Below are 16401 nucleotides of genomic sequence, written 5' to 3' on the forward strand. Positions count from 1 at the left end.
GTTGGAGCTTCTAGACAGGGATCCGTTACAAGTGGTAATGTATCTGCTTAACTGTTCTATCAAAGAGGGCTATATGCCACAAACATGGAAACATGCCATGGTTCTTCCGTTATTAAAAAAGCCCATTCTTGACCCAATCACATGGGCAAATTACAGACCCATCTCTCTGCTGTCACTGTTTGCTAAGATTTTAGAAAAGCATGTAAATATAACCTTAACCACCTATACTAAAACCCATTAACTCCTCCACCCGTCTCAGACGGGGTTCAGAAGGGGGTCATAGCAAGGAGTCTGCCTTACTAGGGGCCTCGGAGCATTTAAAAAGTCTGCTGGATGAGGAATATACTGTGGCCTTGATATTGCTGGACTTGAGTGCAGCTTTTGACAAGGTGTCCCACCCCATTCTGCTGGATAGACTGATATCAATTGACCTGAAGGGCACCGCCTTCGAATGGCTAGTCTCTTTTTTAAAACTAGATCTTTCCAAGTATTTTCGGATGCTTCTCGGTCAGAGACCTATACCCACCTCTCAAGAGTTCCTCAAGGTTCTGCACTAAATCCCTTGTTATTTAACATTTATGTGCGTCCATTGGCAGATGTGGTGGAGAGTGGTGGCCTTACACTTTATTCATACGCCTATGACATCCAAATTACTTTCTCATCAACTTCAGATCAGAAACACCATGCTGAGTCAATTAACTATGGTCTCAAGCGGATTGCTGCAAGGATGGATGGCAATCTTCTTAAACTGACCATGGACAATACTGAGGTTCTGACCATGAGAAAAATTCCACACCTTTAGGGTCCCGAGCACTGGCCGGCCTCTTTAGGGCTCTGTTACTACTCCTTCTCCAAACGTAAAAAGCAGGGGCTTATGGCTAGATGAAGATTTGTCTATGCGTCCTCAAGCGGCCCATACTTGCATCATACTGCTTTCCAGTCATGAAGTTGGTGAAAATAATTAGTTGGATTACTCCTCATTCAGCAATGAGGGCGTTAATTCAGGCTCTCATTCTTTCAAGATTGGATTATGGTAATGTTTTGTACCTGGGTGCAGACAAGGCTGCTATCCGTCGCCTTCAAGTGGTACAGAACGCCGCGGCTAGGCTTCTCACTCGCTCTTCAAGAAGGACCGTGGCTTCACTCATTGTGCGGGAGTTACATTGGTTAGCAATTGGAAAAAAAATACAATTCAAAGCCCTCTGCTTTATGTCCAAAGCTGGTCTCCTTCTATATTCCTTCCCTAAACTTGAGATGCGCTAACCAGGGGCAGTATTACGTACCGAGAATACATCGGGTACGATCAGGCGGTCGCTCTTTTGTGTATCTAGGTCCCAAACTGTACAATGCCTTGCCTCAGTATATTGAGGAATTGTACCTCATTAATGCAGTTCTGCGAATTCTTAAAAACTTGTTTTTTTTAATGGTAGTGTTTTCAGTAATGCCACTGTAGTACTTAGCGCCGGTAAATCCGATGGGTAGTTGTGCGCTTCACAAATGGCAAATAATAATAATAAAAATGTGATTTTTTATAATTTATGAAGTAACACTGACATAAATTATATAATACTAAAGTCAAAATAATTGAATTAATTTAGCATGATTTTATGGAGTTTTATTTTATATCCCTCCCTCTATTTTGGGCTAGAGTGTGACTGTTTTGTGGCCTTTCGGGCTGTACTAACTTTATAGATGTAGTTTGGGAATAGCAAAGGGTTACACTTTGTGGATGGGCGTTTGTATTAGCATGCCCCTCCCTAAACCTCTGTTCACCCCTCTGTTCACCCCTCCATAAATGCCTCCTACTTAGACCCTAAAACCCTGCTATTTGGTAGTAAGTTTTCTCTATGTTCCAACCACTCACCCTGGTCCCTCCCACATTTATTACAAAACCATATGCTTACTGTACCACTTTGGCAGATATCTTTCATAGAAAAGATGGAAGAGGCAGAGAATGAGATCTCTGGCCATAGGTTAGTGAACAGTACTTTGTAGTAAGTGTGGAGTACTACTGTGGTACTACTTCACATAGTAAAAATGCAGTTTGTGAATAGGCCCATCACTTTTCAAACCACTCAGAAATTGTGATGCTTATTTCTTGTAATGGAAATAGCAACCTGTGAGTATTGCATTCCTTTGCAAAGTTGAAGAAAACAACAGCCATCTTATTTCCCATTTGTGGATTTTACCACCCATTGCATAAGAAAGCAGCATGAAATACCTGCTGACTCATACTTATTAGCCCTCTCCAGTCTTCTCAACAATTTTATCAACGTCACATGAAATTAATAAGATTTATGATGGTTACATTCATGTTGATTCACATGTATTGGCAATCACCTGTCTGGTAAATAATTTGCTCCATCTCACAAGATTTAGTAAAGGCCATAATCAGAGTCAGGGCAGACATGGTGGTAGTGAATTCCTCATCTGTTTAACATACAAGTTATTCCATCTCTCAAGAAAACACCAAGATATACATGCAAGGTTAATACTTATTAGCCCAGGGTTGTTATGTGAAAGGCATTTATAAGGAGGGCAAGTACCTTAAATATATCCTGACACTAGAACCTGAGAAAAACAAAGAGCCTGAAATAGCCAGACCCTATGGTCCAGGAAAGAGTCAAGTTGTTAATGTTGGAATCAACCATTACAACGCAGTCATTACAACACACTACCTTTACAACGCAGCTGTTACAGCGCAACTGCCTTTACATCGCTTGCCATTACAACGCATGTCACTACAACACATGCCATTACAACGCATGCCATTACAATGCATTATAAGGTAAATAATGGAGATTTTTTGTTTTAGGGTGGGTATGGGTTTTGGGGTACATGGGAACAGTAATTTTTATCCCCACACTATCCAACACTTACCCTACTGTTGCACTCACTGAAGTGGGAATAGCAATTTTTACCCCTACACTATCCAACACATACCCTACTGTTGCCCTCACTGGAGTGGGAATAGTATTTTTTACCCCTACAGTATCCAACACTTACCCCACTGTTGCGCTAAAGGTATTATACATTGTAATGGTATGTGTTGTAATGGTAGTTTCTAAAAATGCGTTGTAATGGCTTGCATTGTAAAATCATGCGATGTAATGGTAGTTGGGATATAAAAAAAATGCGTTGTAAAGGCATGCATTGTAATTGTTTGTGTTGTAATGTCTTATATTCCGTTAATGCGCTTTGAAAAGGCAAAAGTTGGTTGGGTCCCGGAGAGAGTCAGCTAAAGATTTCTGAATCTTTGATGCTGTGACGGAGAAGGCTTGGCAATCGGACTGCACACAGCAGAACCTAAGAACAACAAGAAGGCTTGCTGCTCCAGATCTAAGAGTGTGAGGTGGATGGTAATGGCAACTTTTCTGTTACAAGTAAAAGGGGCAGAAGCAATAGCAGCTCTGAAAACTAAGCACAACAATTAGAAAATGATCTGCTGGGCTAGAGGCAGACAGCACTAGGAATTCAAGGTAGTGGAAGAAGAAGAATGGATAGGGAGATTGATGGCAAGATGGGCAGCTGCATTTTGAATGCCCTGAAGGCGTTATATGGTAAAGACCAGAGAGCACAAACCCAGAGAATATCAGTAATAGAGCTTGAACCAGAAGTAGTTGGAACTTAAGAGGGGAGTATAGAAGGATTTTGTGCAAGAGTTTTAGAAAGAAAACACAAGTAGAAGAAAGTTGATGTGTATGCATTGACTGAGCGAGATCCTGATCAAATTGAAATGCTAGATTCCATATAGAGGCGACCGGAGCTGGAGCTGGGCATAACGGATGTGATCTGTACTCCAAGCGGAAAGGGGGTGGTTAGCATCTTGATCCTAATTGGAGAGGTAGGACTTGATCCAGGGAAGAGCACTGCCTTGAATACCTGCCTTGCAAAGCCAGTTTATCAGAAGGTTGTGGAAGGCCATATTAAAAGCAACAGACAAGTTCATCAAGAACAATGGAGACCATTCTCTCTGTTTCAGGTGCAATCACCGGTCATCAAGGACCAGACCATAGTAGGCTCTGTGCTGTGAGACGGATGGTAGCCAGATTAAGCAACGTCCAGAATGTTAATAGATTCTTACAAAAAAAAAGAGAGATCCGTCTGTTGAAGATACTCAAGGCGGCACAAGGGGGTGACCAGGGCATTTTTCCAGGCGTCGGGGACCAATGCAATAAGAACTGATTTATTGCCTAGGATCTGTAGAGCCACAATGATCACAAGCAGCTGGGTGTGCATGATATGCGGCAACATGGAAAGCCAGAAGAGTCATTAACTATTGGAGGGCTGACATTAAGAAAGGAACCAACTTACAGAGAAGAGTAGAATTGGTGGCGTCAGGATTAAAAGTGCCCGAAGGTAGTATACATTTTATCAGTGAGGAAGTCAGATAATCTGTTAGACTGAGATGGCGCCAAACGACGCAGGATACTCTGGTGAGGACAATGAGGGAACAACACTGAAAACCTCTTGCTGTGTTTTGAGCATTACGGATTTAGGCTGCATAGTAGTGGGCCTCGGTAGTTAGGACTAGGCTCTTATATGCACAAACAGCCTTCGCATCGTTCTTGCTGAAGGGGGAATAATCCAACCGCCGTTTTTGTTCTATTTGTTTGCAATTCAAAATAGATTTCCTACCGGTTTAATTATACCAGGGGTCAGACGGGCAAAGATGGTGGGAGTGTGTAGCATTAGCTGATAGCACCAGATCTAGTGCTAACTTGATCCACTGACCCGTTGATTAAACTCGACCAAGTTGTTGTCACTGGGGGAACTAAAAGGAGGGAGCCCCTAGACATTGAGAACTCTGGCAAAGGGTCCAAAAGGGCCCAAACTCCCTCTTAAAGCCTTCACCAGAGCACTCTCTGAGTCGGGGCTCCCTCCTTTTAGTTCCACAGGGTATGAATGGATTTTTGCAAATTTGACAGGGCAAGGTGCTCTGCGCAAGGAGATGGGCAATAGTTGATGAAAAGGAATGAGTAAATGATCCGTCCCAGCTTGTGTTAGGTTGCAAAGTGAACAGAATGAGAGGATCTGCTCATGGAGGTGGGCCAGAGGAGATCAAAAGGAATAAGTGAATGATCTGTCACGGTCTGCGGGATTAGCCATTCACGTATAGTGTCGTTTCAAGAGACAAATTGACATAAATTGAGATGTGAAAGAGATCAATAAGCGCAGATGATACAGGTATACTGGTATCTTAATTATCTTAATACTATGAAGGAGGCATGATTAACACTAGAGGCGCCAGGAAATGCACCAAGTTGTGAAATGTTATGAAGGTCTGGCTGGAGGAGGGTGCACTGTAGCACAGTGTACCATAAATAGGGAGAGAAGTTGGAAGGACAACAGAAAAACCTAAAAGGTCTGGGTGAGGAAATGAGCAGAGAACCAGAGGAGATATTTTCACAAGGTCTATAACAAGAAGGCTCATGTCTGTCCGCTACACAACGTGTTCCATCTCACAAGAAATCAGCAAGAACTATGGAGGCTAAAGTCATGCTGATTCATATTAAGGGTCTCATTCCATAGGCTTCTTTAATCTTGGTTATTTCCTATGAGATTGAAAGAGATGATAGAGATTCCAATAGGCCAATGGTAATGAGGGCCTTGTTCTGCCTGACACTGTAATACTTCATTGGGTGTTTCCAGTCCAAAAGGACTGGTGTCTGCCCACGTGCACATTAGATACCATCTACGAGAGCTATACGTACACATCATGCTGCAACAAGACACACCTGGAGGCTGCCAGGCACAGTTGAAAAGAAGAGGGCCCAATCATCTGCACCCAGAGACATCATTCTCAGATGTGCTGAGCCTTTGGGCCTTTTCCTCTACTGCTGCATCCTTACGAGGTCGGCAGGTCAGAACGGGAGAATGACATTGTAGTATCAAGTTTAACTACTTTCCCAGCAGCAGAATTTAGAATAGTGCTATGTCTGCACCACACAAACTTTCCTTTGTTTTGCCTGCTGAAATTTGTGTGGGTGAAACTGCCAGATGTACTCAGTAGATATGGCAAAAGGTGTACTCGTGATTGAATCTGGATTTTTGATGCCTTATTCATGCTGATTCCAACTTAACCTGTGTCCAGATAGATGGTCTACAATGTGTTCCTTCTACACACTTATTTTAAACATAACACTAGTTGGTCTAAACTAAAGGGTCTGTATATTAAGATGTTTTCCTCTACAAACCCAGCATGCTCAGATTAACAAAATCCAGGTGTGCACATATCTGCACTGGAAATGACAGGCACACCCAGACATCTAGCTATGGACAAAGTAAAACAGTCACCTGTTAAGTGTAACTCAGGACTGGCTCCAATTTTGGTTTTAAATGAATTGGAAAGAACTTTTTTAAGAGAGACTTATATCCTGATTACAAGTGCCTTAGTAAATTGTAACCCCTGCACAAACCCCTGTTTGTGCAATTATAAGTGGTTCGACGTCTTCTTTTGCACAGGCAATGAACCGTGCAATCAAGTTCACACCTCTATTCAATTTTGGCAGGTCAAACCTGATGGAATTTAGAGGGGGGAAACGCTCAGTATTTACAGGGGCTGGTGGTGCAGTAAACACCAAAATCTGCATGTTATTGCCCATGAAAGGAAAAATACTAAGAGAAGGTGTTTACAAACCATCGCACTCGATAAATTCCAAACCTCGGGATGTCGGATTTTATTGGGTACGTTAAAGATCACCTGTGCCAAAGCAGCAATTTACATAAAATACCACAAAAGGTTCCAAAGGCTAAACATTAAGAATTAACCATGTCCTTTGAACGCAGTGATTATTAGTTTTCTGCTTGGCGGGGATCCCGCTGCCATTGACTGTGGGCGCGTCTTTTTCTTTTATCATGTGCAGTTTCTACTCTGGCAAAAGTGTTGAAATTGTTGACCGACACATGGCTTGTCGGGAAGGTGTGCTGTCAAACACGCCCCAGACCTATCTACTGCTGAGTGATGACAGAACTTTTTACACTGGGGCCTATTTTTAGCGTGATTAAAGTCAGTTGAAGAGGCTGGTGAAACCGAAGTGCATTTTGTTGCAGTGACTCACCCCTTCTCTAGTTTGCATTCCCCCTGGAACTATAATGTTTCAGAATATATTCCAGCTCATCCAGTCTGGCAGCTTCAGTTTCTGGAGCAGCAGGAAACGTTCTTAAGTACCAAAGCGTTCCAGCTCCAATCACACATATTGAAGGGGGCGACTGTCTGTACCTTTTAGTGCCTCGTGAGTCATCCTTCTACAAGGCACTATAAAGTTTTAAATAATGTATTCTGTGTCTCAAAGTAAAGGTCCTTTTTGTGACCATTCGAAGCAATGCCCCCAGGCACATACCTGCATCCAGGTAGCCATGGAAAGTCTGAGATATTCTCATGTGGGTTAAATAATTTTCTTTTATTTAATGTGTAACTTATTTTTCAGGATGTACCAGCAGCATATGGCCTAACCTTTCCTGTTTGAAGGCATGAATACTTATTGTGCTGATACATTGTACACTTGTTATTTTACAGCTGATAAACAAGAACTGCAATAGTCTATAAAGAAATGCTTTTTTAAAATATTGCTACAGTAAATAACATATATAGGAAAATTCAGCTTTTTGAATATGTAGTCATAGTGCTGGAGTGCACTAGCCACCCTCTATAGAAAATTACTCGACTTTTACTGCACCTGACAGTTTAAACCTTACAATAACAGTGCTATTGTTCCTCCCAACAGATACTGTCTAGTAAGTTGCAACACCTGTGCCATGCTCAGACCAAGCCAGTGTGCCTCCATTACAATCAATGTGCTGCCTCCAAAGCAGCCCCAAACTTGCAGCTGACTTGGTGGTAGTGTGTAAGTGAAATGCGGATCCATCTTTCATAATCCAGGCAGTACCCAGCCCGTACGTCAAAGATTCCACTGGAGGTGGGTACAGTGTGAGACTGCACTTGCCTGCATGGGGTGTCTGGAGGGTCAATGGAATACCCTTTCTCCCTTTGCAGAGGCACAGTGTTTCACTCCTTAGCTTGGGGCCACACCCTCCCATGCTGATGTTATATGAGTGTTGGCATGATATGTATTACAGGAGGAGTGGGTAAGCAGTTGTGGTCCCTTCTGTAATAACAAAATGGGAACACACGATTGTGGCGGCCTCAGAGCACTATTTGTAATGCAGATGTCTTGGGTCCAACATCCTACCATCATTCACTGTAAAATCTGTTCATAGGGGTCCTCTTACACTTTTTCTCCACATTATCAATGCCTCCCTCAGCCAAGTAATCTTTGTAGATGATTTCAAAACAATACAGATCCTTCACATGCTAACGATAAATACTAAACTAGCTGCAGACATTCTCACTCGGTGCGAACTCATCAGCTACCTACTTTTCAGAAAACATACAGCAGTAATGGTGCAACTACGGGGTCAGATCAACAAAAATAACCTTCTACGAGACTACCAAGGCAGCTTTAGACATTCAAGTACTTAACAACAACCTCGTCATTAATGACTCCAACAAACCTCCTCCTGATGATGCTCAGTCTCTCTGAAGCCTTCATCACAGTCGCCCACTAAGCACTAATCTATGCCCTGGCAAAAGGCATGAGTTTATTGTACACACTTACATGGCCCATCACCATCATCTCAACCAGGTAGGAACCTCAAGATCCCTGAATCTTGTTGTCTCCTGCAGAGTTCTCCAGGGTCCTAGCCTCCCCCTTATCATCTTCAACCTATACATAGAGCTACTTAGATACATACTTACTGGCAACTGCACTAAGATCCACCAATTTTCAGATGCCACACAGCTCTAACTTAAACTATACCAGGCTTACAATACCTAGCAGCTCAAAACCGGCCTTGAGCTAACCCAAGACAGGATGCCAAGAAGATAATTAAAACTCAGTCTCATAAAGATAGAATTTCTGCTGCTCACCAACAGCAGTAAAATAAATCACAGATTCAGGCTTATCTAATTGACAAGAACCAAGAAGGCTTCAGCCCTGAACTGTCAGTTAAGGAAAAATCACTACATTTCATTTTCAGCAAAGTACTGTTTCAAAAAAACACATCACCAAAACATGAAGCCAGAAAATTACCAGCTCTCTCTCCTGAAGGAATTGAAGTCGTTGTAACGTGGAAACGACTTCAGAACAAGGGTTTACGATCATCTGTTCAATGCTCTACTCAGCAGCCTTCCACCCAAAAAAGACATTTCCCGTGTTGTTTAATGCTACATAAAGTGCATCAAGAAGAACAACCACATCAACTCAACTTAGAAGGAACACCACTGGCTTCTCCTCCATGTCTTTCTCATCTTCAAGACTAGCTTAATCGCTTACAAAGCCATTAGAATCCACACCGCTGCATACTATCGGAGAAATTAAACTCTTCAGGTAGCCAGTGCTGTACCACGAGCAAGGATATCACTACAATTGAGACAAACAAAGGCAATAAGGAAAGGTCAGGCAGCAGTCGTCTCTAGCTGCACACTAAGGACCTGGATAAACATCAACCATTGACAACAGAATGACTCCTACCCAGTGCATAATTTGTATTAAAAATAATTGGTTCTAGCGCCCTTGTCAGGAGATTGCCCCTGCCAATGACAGTACCAACTCATCTACTAACCATCACACTATTACAGGTGTGACAATTCAGACGATTCCCTGTTGTTGTGCTCATCTTTAAATTAGACAAATAGTGCCATGTGGCAGACTGTCATAAGTACTACGGACCACTGTCTGCTTTTAAAAAATGAAAAGAAAACTTCTCGTTTTACTTTTTTTTTATGCATCCGCTGCATTACAAAAAAAAAGACAAAAAACGTCCCCAGCAAGCCACCATCCCTATGTTTTTAATGATTCTCAAAGGGTCGCAAATTGCGAACAACCTCATGAATATTATTGAAGTAGATCAATTGCTGGCCTCTGAGAATCGCTACATGAAACCCTATGAGTTTCATACATTAGGAATAGTAATTACCTAATTGCGATTTTCAGAGAATAGCAATTAGGTCATCGCCATTCCCAATATTCATACATTTGACCCCATGTAACATACTATTATGCACTGAGGTTACAAACAATATAAGCCGAAAATAATGTCAGTACTGCCGCATGAAAATGGCTGAGGATGGCTGCAAGGTTCTTTTTCAGCCTGGATAGAACAATATCTTTGAAGCCACTTCTATTAATCGCAGAAATAGCCATCACACCAGCATCACTATGCACAATAGTGCCTAGCTTTCCTTGTAGGTGCCCGTTCTTTGCATTTGCAAGGAACAGCAGTACTGCTCATCATAAGGGACATTAGTAGCACCACACAGCACAGACAAACACATATGTTTGTAATGTGATCCAACAAATCTTGGATTGCTGCATTGTACAATGTATTGTTGTTGTTTCAGATAGAATTTATGACAAATAATCACGCCTCTCCATTTTATGTGAAGTAACTTAAAGTGGCATCAATAAATGTTTTGGTAACAATATGACATCAGTAGAATTTGGGGAGAGGAGTTGGCCTAACGGCTAAGGCGCTCGACCTCGGACCTAGGGATCTGGGTTCGAGTCTCGGTAACAACGCCAAAACCTCCTGTGATTCTGGGCAAATGACTATCTCCCCGTGCCTAAAAATGAAAGTGTGTGTCCTCATGTAAAAACGTAACGTGTGCTATGTAAAGCGCTCTGATACCGGATTCGGTTCGGGTCTAGTTCGCGCTATATAAAACTCTACAAAAAAAAAAAAATTGTGACTCCAGGGCGTAGTATGCTCTACGATGCCAAACATTACTCGTCTTGTATTACATAACCCAATATAGTTTTATAATTTGATCTTCACATTTGCTTTCTTACTATACCTGCTAGCGACATATCAACATCTAAATTTTAAGAGGGGTTCTGATTTTGCCATCTGGAGAACCTGGTAGAGCAAGCCATTTAGTGGAAGTAGAAGGATCACGGGGCTGGGGAGCTTCAGGAACATGCTTGCTCGGGCATTTTAAAACACTTGCCACAGGAAATCTACAGTGACTCCCTGGGCTGCTGCTTGACCACTGTATACGACTATGCTAATAATTAATGCTGAGCATCTCATAATGATGGTGTGTCACAAGAGGATACACGGATCTATAATTAAGACAATCTAAAATTTCAGCTCCTTTTCAGGATCTTCTTAAACCATTCGTTAAAGCTGTTCCTACTTTTAAATAAATAGGTTTATACAAAAGCTGAGAGTATATTAAAAGCTCTGAGGCTACTTACCGCAGTTGAACTTAGGTTGTGTATCCGGTCACTGGAATAGCTTTGTGGTATGGGAGGTTCAGGGTAGTCTCCCGAGCTCTTCGAAGCATTCCTCTTGATGACTTCCACGTAGGAAACAGGGAAGATGCCTTGTCTGTTCGTTGCGGTTATTCTACCTTCATACCAGTTTTGATCCACTCGCTTCAGAAGAGTTACTCGGTCTCCCTACAATGAAGTTTGATTTCACATTGTCATGAAGGGGTTAGGTCTTCACAGTACTAATGCTTTCAGCAAATAGTTGTTCAATACCGTTGAGTGTGAATGATGATTGAGCAATCACATGGGCTGAAAGATGCCAAAGTAGTTGCTATATGGGACACTTGTTCAGTGAAATTTGAAAAGAAGGTAAATGTTGCATCGAGTAAACACTTGTATTCTGAGAAATGGAAGCAAATGGAAAAAACTAGTCTGGGTGCTAAAGACCATCGTTGTTGGAAGAGTTATAAATAAGGATTCCTGTTTTCCGTTTTTACTGATTTTTACAGATAAATACAAACAGAAAACCATTTATTTTCCAGTCTGTATTTATTTTTAAATGTGGATAAAAACGGAAATATGGGTTGTTTTTGAGTGATTCTGAATGCTGTCAATCATGATTGCCATCCCAATTGCTGTGTGGATTGACAAGCAAGGGGATCAAAAAAAATAGGGATTTTAGTATAGAGCCTTAAACAGCAGATTTGCACAACCTTGATAGTAATATGTACATATTTTCTTACAAGTGCATATGTTACCATCTGACTGTGTATATATTATTAAAACCTGTCAGGCACTGAGGCACGAGTGCACATTACCTGGTTAAACAAATGCAAAAATATAAACATTTCAGCTTAATTATTTCACAAAAACTACAATAAATATAGATTAATACAGATAAAATTAGCAATAAATAAATATGGATAAATACAAACGGAAACGACAAAAATATAAATACCATAATACCGGGAGCCCTAGTTACAAAACAAAGGCAATATTGTGAACCAATGAATTATATTAAGGTGATTACAACCCTATCAATGATTTCGCAGTAAAAAGTTTCACAGAGGATTAGAATCTTTAAAGCAATCTTAAGTAATATTAGATGGTGAATGAAACATTACAGAGGCCTATGGAATGGGTAGTGGTCTCAGTCACTCCTGTTCTCCCATTCACACCACATTACTCAGAAGATGCTTACGCCCCTCCCCGCATCTTTCTGACATTCTCCATCTACAAATATCACACGCCATCCCCTTCCTCTTCATCACTGTTTTTTTTCACTCCTTTCTTCTGCATGTATTTCCTCTTGTCACCTCCTCTTCACCATGCCTTTCAGTTTCTTCCTCTCATATACACACACTTTCAATCTCTTGCCTCACCTGAAAAGACAGAAGTTTCTTTTCCTTTTGATGCCGTCAATATTTCAAAAGCTGTGTATTCTTCCTTCACATAAAATGGTAACTACAAATGTCATATATGGGTCCATCACACTGTGCGCTCTGTAGAGAGGCCAAGGAATGGATGAGCATGCAATCTGAACACACTTATGACCCGCTGACAGGCACTGTGAGAAACTCAAACTGCCTTCGACTTCAACTACAGATCTCTCCACCGTGGCACATCATGAACACAAACCCACAACCTGAAATCACCCAGACAGGTAGAGGTGACTTAGTTTACAGTATACTCAATACAAGAGTCATGTGTTGCATGAAAAAATTACAGACAACACCTGGAAAAAGTAAACACTCATGGGTAATGGAAGAGTAAGTAAAATATGTGGAATGCAAACCAGTACTGCATCGCTAACATGGATTAGCTTGACGTTTTTTGCAGTCATTGCTGAGAAATCGTTCAGTGATTTGCCTTTGAAGACAGGGACATGAATATAGGACAAGGTAGGGACCCGCCAAACTTAAAACCCTGCTTCTCCCGCCGCATCTACTGCCTACGACAGCAGATGCCCTTCATTTATGTCTCCAATCCACAGAATGTTTGACAGTGTTGATGGGGCGCCCGCCTCGAGTAATCTCACTGCCTTGTGCGGTCTTCAACCTCCTGCTTTGACTCCTGCTCTCAGAAGATGCAACCTAGCCACCATCCTCCTTATTGTTTTATTTATTTCTTTATTTCTTTTTACATATTTTCCAGTATTTGGGGTTTTAGCCCATATAAGGTGATGGCCCAATAAATAAACACAATATATATCGAGAATTATTCACTGTTAGTTATTTACCATTTCCTATACTTTCTTTTACACCCGGCATGTGATTGTGTATCAAGCCTTTGTAATTATTCCTTAAACCCCTGGCATTTCTTTAAATAGAGTTATTCATGTTCCACTTATTATTGGCATAGTTTGTGTTAGGAAATTGGGGTTTCTGGTTGGCAGAGTGTGCACCCTGTCCAAGCAGGAACCACAATCCTAGTCAGGGTAAGTGTAGTACACATTATGTGATCACCCTCTGGTAGCTTGGCATAGAGCAGTCAGGCTAAACAAAAGAGGCAATATGTAAATTATGTGTGCACACCACAAAAGTACTCCACACCAGTTTAGAAAACTAACCAATATTTAGCTGAGTAAAACAAGACCAAAATGACAAAGCTTCAACATACACAAGTCAAGATGTGAATTCTCAAAGATTAAATTAAGTATAGTTCTCAGAAAACAATAGACCCAACAAACCTATCTGGTTGCGCTTAACGTCAACAACTCCAGAAAGTCAGCTTGACCACGATGGAGCGAGGGCCGGCATCAGGAGTCACGCAGAGCCTGGTATAGTACGTTGTAGGCTTTGAAAACCAAAGGCAATACAAGATGCAGGAGAGGTGAGGCGTCAGTGAGGCAAGTGTGGAATTGGTCACTTACTGCTTTGCAGGTTGTGGGTACGTCGGCACTTGGGGACAGTGCTTTGCACAAAGGAGTTGAGGCGTCACTAAAGCAAGTGAGGTGCTGCTTCCTAGCTGTGGTGCAAAGTCGTGCAGTCGCTAATGCCTGGGACTTTGCGAGGCACAGGGGAGGTGATGCGATGGTTGCCGAGATGACTCAGTTCCTTAATGCTTGGTGGCATTGCAGGTTAAGCCACAATGCTTCTGTTTCACTGCATTGAGGTGGAACCACTGGGCCACAGCTGCGGCATTAGAGTTGGACCGGTGCACGGACGTCGGTGGAGCGGTGATGTTCTCGGGACTACCACAGTGGTGGTTTTTCAGCGAAGCCTGCGTTATAAGTTGCGTCACTACGTCGAGGGCTCTACCGTTCCTTGCCCTGGCTCCTGACACACTACAGGGATGGAGACTGATTTGTGTGGGGACAGGCACAACCCTATCCAGGTGTCAGTGTCAATTCCTCCCACCACTCTAGCTCAGGAAGTCCCATCAGCCTGGTGAATGTGCCATCAGGATATGCAGGGTACACCTCAGCTCCCTTGGTGTAACTGTCTAGAGTGAATGTACAAAATCCCAACTGTATCCCTGACGCAGACGTATATTCTAAAGACAGGCAGAGGCACAGAATGGTTAATATAGAAAAGGCCAACTTTCTAAAAGTGTCATTTTCAGACCTGCAATTTAAAAACCAACTTTACTAAAAGATGCGTTTTTAAATTGTTAGTCCAAAGACACCAAACTCCAAATTTCTACCTAACAATTAAGATAATTGGTCCTTCCTGGTATTGGATAATGGAAAGTGCTCTTTTATCAATGCAAGGGTATGTGTCAGGTCACAATACATATTTGGGCAAAAGAGACTTTGAACTTGGAGGAGATGGCACCCAGGAAAGTTGAAAATACGCACTCAGAAGAGTACATTTCTCAGACTTACATGCACAGCCCCAGCCACTAGAGGATCAGCACAATCAGGCACACTTCAAGGTCAATAATAGCAGACTATGTATTTCAAACCTTCCTGAACAGAGTTCATTTTTATGGAAAAAGTGGTTGTTGTGATTCTTCACTTCTCGCAATAGTTCGCACTTTGCTTGTCTGAATCATCACCTTTGTTGTTTTCTCCCTTATGCAGAACCCTTGGATCCTATGGTTTTCTTAAACTTTATTGGTGATATCTGCTTCATCACCTTCTATTCAGTTTGCCTCCTTGCCTAGGCTCTTTGGTATCTTCCTTTTCTTTGTTCTTATTAATTTTAGAAATGGTTTAATCCATGCTCTAGAAAGTTATTATCAAAAAGCTTTGAAGTGTCCAAGGGAAGTCATTTGGGACAAGAACTTGGTGGAGGAAGGTGTTCAATAAAGAGTAACTATTTACTTGAAGTTCCGCAGTCATCTGTGCTGGTGCATGACCGTTGCGACGCTGTGAACACACTAACAGGCCTCCCAGTGCAGCATGTGTTCCATCTTTAGCTCATGTACAGGTTGTGTGACACGCTAGGGGCTTTTGACAACATCTCCTGTGCTTGCATTGGGTAGTCCTGCACCTTGTTATTCTTCTGTCTAATGTTTATTCTATGTTGTTGTCCCTTTAGCAATTGTGTTCTCTCACCTTTGGTGGAGAGCTCGATATTCCTAACTTGGCCCTGAGATGATGTGCCTCCGAAAGCCGTTCCAACGTTTTCCGAATACTAGTCTGCAGGAGTGTGTCTCTCCCAACTCCCTCTTTACCTACTTTCCCAGTTAGCCTGGGTCTTCATTAACATCCCCGGTCCAACACAAGGAGGTCAAGTACAACTATAGGGGAAGACTGAGAAATTGGCCTCAAGATCCATGATCTTCAAGTATTGTGTTCATGACAATATGTGATTGATCCATCAGAGTAGTCCAGGTTTTGAAACACACTCCAGCACGTTTGCCCTAGTGAGCAATGATGCGGGGCAACTTGTGCAATAGTCATGCTGCACACACGATTGGAGATTTATCTGGAGGGTTTAATATTTGAAGGTTGCATACTTTGAATTTGGAGGGGTGTCGCCTGCCTTTTTCCAGACATCAGAATCTATAGCTGGTCAGGAGCTGGAGGGGGAGGTCGTTCCAGGTCTTGCAGTGATGTAGGAGGAGGATCGGCCACTGCTGCGGCTGTGATGGATGCAGGGGGTGTGTGCGAGGGCAAGTGAAGAGGAGCATAAAGGAGGTACATAAGGGTACATAAAGGGTACATAAAGGGTTTGTATAG

At 42.2% G+C, this 16401-nt stretch overlaps 1 protein-coding gene across 26 annotated transcripts in view; it reads right to left on the minus strand.

Annotated features, from left to right (window-relative positions):
- The window catches only part of SORBS2 (sorbin and SH3 domain containing 2), a 687606-nt gene that overhangs the window by 86613 nt on the left and 584592 nt on the right, over positions 1–16401 (minus strand). For all 26 annotated transcript variants that reach the window (XM_078678069.1, XM_078678047.1, XM_078678046.1 and 23 more), the window contains one exon: positions 11259–11462. In XM_078678069.1, coding sequence (XP_078534195.1) covers positions 11259–11462 — 204 coding nt within the window. The remainder of the gene's footprint in view (positions 1–11258; positions 11463–16401) is intronic.

The sequence above is a fragment of the Lissotriton helveticus genome, chromosome 2_2 (assembly GCF_964261635.1).
Source record: "Lissotriton helveticus chromosome 2_2, aLisHel1.1, whole genome shotgun sequence".
NCBI lineage: Eukaryota > Metazoa > Chordata > Amphibia > Caudata > Salamandridae > Lissotriton > Lissotriton helveticus.